Source organism: Oncorhynchus mykiss, chromosome 14 (assembly GCF_013265735.2).
Source record: "Oncorhynchus mykiss isolate Arlee chromosome 14, USDA_OmykA_1.1, whole genome shotgun sequence".
NCBI classification, from domain to species: Eukaryota; Metazoa; Chordata; class Actinopteri; order Salmoniformes; family Salmonidae; genus Oncorhynchus; species Oncorhynchus mykiss.
Window position 1 is genome coordinate 643,402 of NC_048578.1, and position 10,493 is coordinate 653,894.

The 10,493-nt window shown below is 38.5% G+C and overlaps 1 protein-coding gene and 1 long non-coding RNA gene across 2 annotated transcripts; one reads left to right on the forward strand and one right to left on the reverse strand.

Annotated features, from left to right (window-relative positions):
* Positions 1-743: 743 nt before the first annotated feature.
* LOC118938770 (NK1 transcription factor-related protein 1-like) lies at positions 744-5,741 on the forward strand. The gene is made up of 2 exons (XM_036943653.1): positions 744-1,443; positions 3,321-5,741. The coding sequence occupies exons 1-2, from the start codon at positions 1,008-1,010 to the stop codon at positions 4,034-4,036; spliced, it is 1,152 nt and encodes a 383-aa protein (XP_036799548.1). The 5' UTR covers positions 744-1,007; the 3' UTR covers positions 4,037-5,741.
* A 1,585-nt stretch (positions 5,742-7,326) lies between these two features.
* Positions 7,327-9,934, reverse strand: LOC118938771. Its single transcript, XR_005036027.1, has 3 exons — positions 9,815-9,934; positions 9,475-9,647; positions 7,327-9,096 (listed from the first exon to the last, which is right to left on the reverse strand). It is a non-coding gene; the product is annotated as an uncharacterized LOC118938771 (long non-coding RNA).
* Between the last annotated feature and the right edge of the window lie 559 nt (positions 9,935-10,493).

Sequence of the window (10,493 nt, forward strand, 5' to 3'; positions counted from 1 at the left end):
AAATCAAATTATTTTGTCTATTATTTTTCTGGCATAATATTTACATCTCAGATTAGAAATCAATATTTTACTGAAAGGGGTATTACTGAGTTTATTCAATGCATAATTGAATTTTGGAAAGTGCCCGGTAATTTGCCTTAAAGATAACGAACCTCTCTCATCTGAACTTTATCAAGCGAATGCAATGAGTTTAGTCTAATGTTTGAATGGGTAGCTTATAAAAAAATAACAATAAGCCTAGTGATAATAATAATAGCCTTCCCTTACATATTTTATACTGAAAACCTTCATTTGCAATGGATCACTGAATGCTGATAAAAAGTTAGATCATGGCCTTATGATATTGTAAATACTTTATAAAACAATAAGTATCACAACCACAAAGTGGTCGATATAGGCAAGGGAGGAAGGAAAACTAAGCCTATTTAGATCCTTTCCAGTTCAGTGGAGTTGAAACTGCGCTGACTGCAGAGTATATCACGAACCGCATCATCCCTCACTCTCCGTGCGCCTCTGTTTCCTCTCACGCGCTCATATGGAGATAATAGGCTATTAGAGGCATGGGATTAATTCGTAGCCAATTACAACCCACAGTTGAATATGAATGCATAAATAAGGCGTAGCTTGTGTCTAAGTTTTGGCGACGAACGAAGGGGGGGGGGGGGGGGGGGGGGGGGAGCGAGGTGTGCATGCATGCATGACATAAACGTTGGCGGGTCCTGAGGGGATGGTTCAAACCCAAAACAGGAGTTGAGCAAGGGAGACCAACATCCAACAGTGAACCATCACCTCCTACCAGCCGTGTGTAACATTGACCAGAGCAGTACAGCCGTAGGGGTGGCAACGCAAGCTGTGCAGGAATACCGCACCAGACATTAGACTATTTTTCTCAAATTGTATGCGATATTATGTCATCGGTTGAAAGATAAGCTTAAATTTACTGTCTTGGTGCTAAATCTCTGATAGTTCAGAAGAAGAGAACGTGCTCTTCCGCCTGAAGAGAAGTCATGAATAGAGAGGTTCAGGGGGGAGATCTCTCAATCGCTTCTCCGACGGCGTCTTGTGTGGCTGCCCAAACAGCGGTGATCGTCGTGGCCGGTCCAGAAAGCATGGACAATCACTGCGAGAAGCGGCTCTCTACCAACGAACTGTCGGTGTTTTCCTGTCCAGGCGGTATAGACATACTGCAAGGGGACAGCCGAAACAACTCTCCACGTCAAGAACCAGCTCCGATAGCAATTCCAACGGTTCACCGGACCACCGCGTTTTCTGTTTTGGACATTTTGGACCCAAATAAGTTTACGAGCAAAAAGCTAAATCCTAACCGGACCGGCAGTGAAATCGCCTTCGGGACAGAGAACCGTGGAGGTGACGACTCGAATCATGCTGTAGATCATAAATCTTATGCAGAAGACTATGAATGTAAAAAATATACAGCACTAAGTAAGTGTTTGTGTCTTTCTTGGTGACATTTGGTTTTCCAAAAGTGTTGTTGTTTATGATGTAGGCCCACTTGAATAGCCTACAAGTTTCTGAAAAATCTAATTTAGATTAGACATAGAATATACATTTTGTTATCTTAGATGTTATGCTTCAGGAAGACGCTCAATTACTTCTGTTACATAATGTCACCTATTAGTAAAACCACGTTTTAGCCTATTTGTTTTGATCATGACAAGACAGAGAACTGGATGAGTGTTTGTCTTATTAGGTTAGCCTATGTCTTTGAGGTTTAGAGGGTCCTGCAAGTTTTTTTTAGATCAAGGAGTTCGTGAAATTGTATTTTCCACATCTAACTTTGCATTCTATATTATGTAATTATATTTCTGCTCAAAATAGATTTTGATTCAGAAATAAATTTGATCATATCTGAGGTTAAATTAGGTTATATGATGTGGAATATTCTAGCCATGCACACATTCCCTTAGGCTACCCCAGAGAAAAAAAGACATGTAATCTCTTTTTTTTTAACCCTTCGATTACATTTCATTTAAAGTGCTTTGCAGGATAATGGCGAAAATCGCCCCAGAGTGACATTCGGAACGTGGCTAGTTCGATATCCTATTATCGAATTGAGTAGCCTATCTCGTTCAGGCAGCTTGCCTGACTCTCCTTCAACAGCTTAATTATAATGTCAAAATTCGGATAATTAGACGATTAAAACCAATTATTATTATTATTAGGGAAGATATTGATCCCAGAAAAAAAGGCATGAGATTGATATTGCCCCCACTGTCATTTTTTTAAACGAAAATAGAAGGAACAAACATTGATCTCCGTAACCACTTTATAGGGTTTGCATTTAAAATATCAGTCAGAGAAGAGGACACCCAGCCATATGACCGGGCCATTTGTTATGGACTGCCTGAAATAGACAAACTAACAAACCAAAAAACATTATTCTTAAGATTATAGGATCACATGAAGAGGGTTTAGCAAATTGCCAAAATTGTGTCAACAAACACTGCTGAAGATGTGCAGGCCTTATTGGAAAAAAGATTCCCTTGGATGTATAAGTATTGTTTAAATCATGCAAAAGTATATATTTGGTTGATATAAGAAATTATAATAATTTATTTTGTTATGCGATGGTGCGTGTGCGTAGAAGTGATGTGTGGTAGGCCTTGTCCTGAAAATAATTGAAAGACAATTTTGTTTATTTAACTTTCACCTGGTTATGTGTTATAATGGTCATATATTAAAACAAACCAAATGAATCTAAAAAAGTTTGAGAAACAATACGCCTATCCTTCTTGAACAATTTAGGCCTAATATAATGTAGCATAAATGGATTTAAAAAACAAATAATATTGTTAGAATATTTAGTATGCCTATACTCAATTAGAGTAAAGATTTTCCTAAATAATTAGGCCTCAAGTCTTTTTCTTAAAGGTGTCAAAGTAGACCATATTACAAGCAGGTGTTCAATATTTCATTGGTAGTCTACCATAAAATTGGTAACATGAATTACGTTTGTGACTTTTACATTTTTACGCAGAGCATTATTTGTGCATATAGGCTACTGTAATAAATCCTTACGCAACAGCAATAGACTTCATAAATGCACATTGTGGAGATAAAAAAAAAAAGTTTATCTTCATAAATACAATTGTATGAAGGTGAGAGGATAGATAGAGGATAGAGGAAAAAGTTATCCATTACGCATTAGCTGGCATGATTCTTCATCACTATTTCCTTCAGCAATATATTAATTAGAATATGCTACTTGATAAGTTATTGGATATTATCTGTCTAAATTACTTGGCCTCTGTGATTCTTAATTTGAAAATACTCAATTGCATGTCTTGTTTTCTTTACAGATGAGGGGCTGGTGTACAGATCGGACGAATGCGAGAATGATTTCAACAGAGACTCCCACTCTGACAGCGAGATGCAGGATGACTTGTTTAGTGAGGAGAGCAGCAGTGGCCTGACTGAAAATACCCAGGGGGAACTGGGCCACCGTGAAGACGACGACAAGGAGAGCAAGAGCCCAAGAAGTCCTGACGGACAGCAAACGCAACAGTCAGGGTCGAATGGACAAAGTCATCAAGGAAAGCCGAAGCGAAAGCGCTCTGGCTCCGATTCAAAGTCGGGTAAGCCACGAAGGGCCCGGACAGCATTCACTTACGAACAACTTGTTGCACTGGAGAACAAATTCAAGTGCACCCGATACCTCTCCGTGTGTGAGAGGCTAAATTTGGCACTGTCACTTAGTTTGACTGAAACTCAAGTCAAAATCTGGTTCCAGAACCGACGGACCAAGTGGAAGAAGCAGAACCCTGGCGCAGACACCAGCGCCCCGACGGGCGGGGGGCCGAATGGCCAGAGCAATGGACTAGGGGGCCTGAGTCCGCTCAGCCCGTCTCCTCCCATGAGCGGCCATCTGTCAATGCACACGAGCTATGGTCACGGGCCAGGCGGGTTAGTCTGCACCACCCAATTACCCTTTCTGCCAAGTCATGCGGTACTGTCACCTTTCATGTTGGGATCTCAGACCTACGGAGCGCCTGCGTTTTACACTTCACACCTATAAAGACATGGACATACGTGTGGTTTTACGCCCAAACATTATTTGTTAATTATTAGTTTTCAGAGGCGTCTTAAATTAACCGATATTATCAAACGAATTGACTCCAATGAAATATGAACTTAATAACCATATTACACATACGGTTTAAGAGAACTAAAGACATGCCCTTACCTAAAGACTAAAATGCACTTGACGCAAGATGGGAAGAACTCTGATGAACATTTCATGTTGCTGTTTCGTCAAGGACATTTAATGCTCGAAGAAAACTTACCTTTACCAAGGGAATAATATTTTTTATTATGCTAATGTTCTATTTGTTTTTCATTTTGATAGAATGTGAATACTCGTGGTCAAAATGTATATAGGCCTACAAATGTTGACAAATATATGTCTAGCTTCAAATTTCGAATGCAGTTCATAAATATTAGAGCGTTTAAAAAATACATGTAGGCCTATCAATATCGTTCATTTACATCTGGAATGGCTTGAAATATTGTAATTACTGTGTAACTAAACTGTGAAAGTTAAATATGATTGTTTTCATATAAGTTGTCGCTACTAATTTATTTTATATAGTGACCTGAGAATATTTGGCTGTAATGAATACTCACTTCATCTGGATTCGTCTTTGATAAGACAAAGTAAAATAATAATAAACTATAGGCTACCATTTACAAACGAATAAGCTACTTTAATAGATTCAATACATTAAATACTGTTTCTTATCAGTCGATCATTTTTTTCCCTTTTCCTCCAAATTAAAGGACATTTTGGAACTGAACACAGAGTTTGTACCCCCTTTTTAAGAAATGTTTAACTCTTATTTATTTGACCAGTTATTTATGTTGGCCAACCGACGATATTATGTTGCATTTGTTTTCTAGCAAAAAAAGCTACAGCCTATATTGAATGTTTTTTTTGTGCGGAAAAGGATTAGTAGACATCGAAAAATACAGTAGCACAACCATAGGCCTATTACTGGATCCATCATGGCGAATAAAAGCGTAACTTTTATTAATTAAATGTAATTACTTAATGGATAATGGATTTATTGATATAGGTTTTATTGATACGAAATCTGAATAAATTTGATGAGGAAAAACACTCACTGGTAACTTAAACGGCATCCCTGTGTAAAAGAGGGATTTTGACTTCACAACTCTTGAGAAACGAGTTTCATTGTGGGCGAACGTCATGCCAAATTAAGGATAGATACAGGCTACGAAATGCGCTTGTGCATAAAACACCCTTTTAGGTTATATAATATTTGAATGAGATCATAATTAAAAGTCTGGGATAAGGAGACGCATTTGAATAGGGCCACTTTAGAAGTGCTGAAAATCCAGTCAATAGTGCACGTTTTGCACTATCGATGCAAGTTGTAGGGCAGGCATATACAATATTTAAAACTATAGTTTCGTCGAGTTTATAAGGACAAAAGTGACATGGATACAGCATTTATTTATATTCCTTTTGCACCTGATGACTATTTCGCTTCGGATCATAGTCTGTATTTATACCGTGATGAAATGGCATATGCCAGACATTAGGGAACGTGCTCCTGGAACCATTCTAGAATTTCACATGTAGGTATGACTAAACACAAATGCACTATACGACGTAGCCTGGAATATAACCTCTACTTTGTAGATAGTCTAAACAACTTTCCAGATTTCGGGATTATTTAGAACATGGGACATTTCTTGAAGACGCACAGACCCGACCAAGGCGTTGCAGAAAATAGCCTATGGAGTGGAGTGTGTGTTTTTTGTTATCTGCCAGCTGTTTTTATCAAGTCTTAGGATCTTGGAGTATCTTGTTGGATAAAATGTGAGTTTTAAGGGGTTCATTATGTAAATATAAATTTATTTTCAACACGTTTTGCAGTGGAATCATTAAATTCCCCTCTGCATTGGAGAGCGCACTGCGCGACATTTGTTCTTAAAGACACCTTAGGGCCGATTCAATCAGGGGCCAGTTTCCCAAAAGCATCTTAAAGATACATTCATCGTTAGGACCTTGTAGGAGCATCGTTAAATCTCGGAGCGGTTTCCCACAACCATCGTTATTAACGTTGCAATAAAAAAAAAACACGTAATCTAATGCCTGCATCAGATCACTCATAGAACAGTTAAATGCGTCGTTGTGTGCTTTTTGCCCTCCTGCACTCTTAGAAAAAAAAGGTTCTGGATAGAACCAAAAAGGGTTATTTTGCTTGACTCATATATGGCACCCCTAACGGTTCAATATTCCCCCCCTTTTGTGGGGTTCTTTGATCAGAACCCCAGGGGTTCTTCTTCACTGAACCAACATTGGTTCCATTAGAACCCTACCAATTTCGGTTCTATATAGAACCTTAAGGGGTAGCTTGTATGAAACAAGCATAGAACCCTTTTTGGTTCTATCCATTTTTCTAACAGGCTATATGCCACTAAACATGGAATCACATGGTCTCAATATTTGCAGCCATAGGTGGTAATATCTCTACCGGAGCAGATCCGTCTTCAGTATTGTGAAATAATTACAATGTTAAGGACATGTCTGATCCAATAGCAGCGTTCTCTTTCTTTCTTTCTTTCTTTCTTTCTTTTCTAACTTTCAATCATATCAGTATTGACATATGCTCCATATGCTCTCCAAAAGTGGCTCCCGGAATTAGGCCTATACATAAAGCGGACATTGCCATTGGCCGCACAGAGTTCCATTATGATAAATCCCAAGAGCGGAATTTGAGAAGCACACCTTGATTGTGAAATCCTCATTGTTTTGTTGAAGGATTTTAATTTCAACCTCGTTATTTCTAATTGTTTCCTGACAATGGTCACAAGATCAGCAGCTCACCAATTTGACAGATCCAACAAAGTACCTCCTCCAACACCGCCAAAACATCAGCTATATGTAAGTGTCGGCTCTTTACAGTTTTATTTATTTCACTTTTATTTAACCAGGTAGGCTAGTTGAGAACAAGTTCACATTTACAACTGCGACCTGGCCAAGATAAAGCAAAGCAGTGCGACACAAACAACAACACACATGGAACAAACAAGCATACAGTCAATAACACAATATAAAAAAATAAAGTCTATATACAGTGTGGTCTGAGGAGGTAAGGCAATAAATAGGCAATAGAAGCGAAGTAATTACAGTTTATCAAATTAACACTGGAGGGATAGATGAGCAGATGATGATGTGCAAGTAGTGTGCAAAAGAGCAGGAATAAATAAAAACAATATGGGGATGAGGTAGGTAGATTGGATGGGCTATTTACAGATGGGCTATGTACAGCTGCAGCGATCGGTTAGCTGCCCAGATAGCTGATGTTTAAAGTTAGTGAGGGAAATATAAATCTCCAGCTTCAGCGATTTTTGCAATTCGTTCCTTAACGTTTGATCTGATTGAATCTAGGTCTTACTTTCGTTTGAATGGTCTCATAAAAGCAATAGTGTAATTATTATGTTGAATAGTATCCCGATTGCAAGATATAATTTAATAATAACTTGACAATTAACTGATAGAAATAGGCCTACATGGTGAACTAGGCATATGCTTGATTTGAGTAACAAAACATCGAAAATAGTTTAACTAAATGTATACATTTTTTGGATATTATGATAATTAGGCTAAATACTTATCATTTTAACAAAACATTTGACTCTCAAGCAGCCATTGCCCTGTCATAAAAATATATGCAATTCCAGAAGCAAATTGAATCCCTGGGCTACTCTTTCACTGGCATCTAGGGAGCTGGCTTGTTTATTTTTGGGGATATATTTTTAGAAATCATGTAAACAACAATGCAAGCAAATTCAATTTGACATAGGCCCTAATAGGAAAAAAAAATACTCATGTTGGGGAGTATGCTCATCGAATAATATTTCAGCTGCTGACACAGTGAACTGAATGAAGAAAACTATTATGATGGAATGTTTAATGAGGTTTCAATATTAAAGAACATGACAGCTTATGTGCAAGCAATTAGTTGAATGTGCTCCCAATGACCAGCAGACAGTAGCCTGCCCTGGTGCAACATGGACTTTTTCATAACATTTGCTCCCACACGACCTGCCCAATTGGTGCCTAGGAACACAATGAACCAAAACACAGCTCAACAACAGCGCCTGAAGATTCCCCTCCTTGCAATCAAGATGTACTAAGCCAACACAACAAGAACACTCACTAATTATCAACATATGTTGGGCCTAGTGGTCAGAGCGTTGGGCCACTAACCGAAAGGTTGTTGATATCGAATCCCCGAGCTGACAAGGTCAAAATCTGTCGTTCTGCAACTGAACAAGGCAGTTGTTCCCCGGAAGGTCGTCATTGAAAATAAGAATTTGATCTTAACTGACATGCCTAGTTAAATTTAATAAAAAAATGTATAATCTACACAATATCAGAGGAAATAAGCATTATTAAAAAAAAATAATAATAATGATTCACAGTGTTTATTATGAAACATGCTGCACAGGGCAGCTATTGGCAACCTATATAGGTGTAGGCAACATTTGTAAAAGCTGCCGGTCATCCACAAGTGGTAACTTCGGTTACCACTTCCACATCGAATATTAAGCACTGGTTGTTTATGATAATTACAAAAGAGATATTGAAAAATAGAGTTGCAGTGTAAAAAAGAGTTCTGAGAGTTATGCCACTGAAAATCACAACGACACATCAAGTGTAAATCGATGACAAAGACTGGCATCACATTCATGTTACACATCAATCAATAAATAACATTATTTGACAAATGATTTTATAAAAACGAATCAAAACGGCTTGGATTTGTTTTACAAATCAAAAAGCATGCAATTTCAATGTGTTATTACATGCACATTAAATGGACATAAGTCTTTGTGTGTGAATCTTGAAAAAGGTTCCTGAGTTATTTCCACCAGTACAGACAGTATCTGTAGATGAGTATGATATTTCTGGCACAAAATCAACCGGTCTCCTTAACTGTTCTGTTAATTCAGTGCATAGCCTAATTACATTGGTTTGCAAACTTTGCATGTTTCAACTTGTCGATTTGTTATATGACGTCTGTCACTCGCCTCATGAAGCTCCTGAAAAATGAAGTATGTAAGGATTAGAACTACAGATGTTTATTAGTGGTTATGTTTCATAATAAAACACTTTAACCAACAGTAAGTGTCTAGGTGGGTTTTGAATAATAATGAATCCTCTCAAATGCACATGGGAATTTTACACTATACAGTACATGCACAAGTAAAGAGTTACACATGGGATGATTCATCCAAGTACAACAAGGTTACAGTATATATTTTAAATAATACATTTATCGCAACGTCAATACACTAACGACTAGTGACCGAATGTAAGGCCATGTATCCATTGTGTTGGGGATTACTTGTACTCCCTGCACCTCAACTGAGCTACAGAGAAAGAACGGCCACTTGTTTCTGTGTGAGTAGCCTACTTACGGGTTGAAAACCTTCCTCTCTAGTGTGGAGCGTAAAGTGATGGCACTCTTCTTGAGATCATTGAAGTTGGGGTATTTCTTCTTGCCCTTCCCCTTCCCTTTACCTTTCTTGCCCTTCCCAGGTCCTCTCCAGTGGCAAGCTCTATGTCCCTCATCACCCCAGGTCCCGCCAGTCTAAACAAACAAACAAATTAACCATAACTAGACTCATGGCTCTATTCAATCAGTATAACAGTAGTCAGCATTACTGCGTTATTGAAATGTAAAGGCAATGGCTCCAGCGATAGCGGAAGACTGCATTCACGGTAAAGGCTGCATATATCGTATCAAATAGAAATTACCTTTACATTTCTAGCATGCAATCTATAACAACTAAGATCCTTTGAACGCTTAATTTCGGATAGCCATGCTACCTTCGCCTTCATGTTGGTGCTAGCAAGCAGGCTACGTGGTACCAGCTGGTATCAACAGTCAATACCGTAGGGGTTGGAAATTACAGTGAGCTTCGATTGGCCAATAGCAACGCGACGTCACGGAGTGCACAGCAAATTTTCAGCATTCCCCAACTTTGGTCCCGCCCTGTTCACACTCCCTCGACAATATTTACAAAGCCCAACGGTCCACTCTCACTTCGCTTCCCGTCATTAAACATTTATGGGGCTTAGTTGTTTCATCGCCCCGCCCCAACGCGTTAAATGGATTTCCGGTGTAAGGCTTCAGAGATACATACTGAATGAGCCCCTAAACTTGATCGTGTGTAGTCTGCAGACATCCAATCACATACTATAGACACAGAGACCTAAAGATGACGTAAACATCGATTTACTCAAACACTTGGATGGACTAGAGCAGGGGTGTCAAAGTCAAATGGACGGAGGGCCAAATAAAAAAATCAGCTACAAGACGAGGGCCGGACTGTTCGAATGTTCATTGAAAAAATTTTAAATGACGCATATAGTCTAGTGAACCTAATTGAACCTACTGAAAACCTAACAAATATATTACAATATGATCAGATAA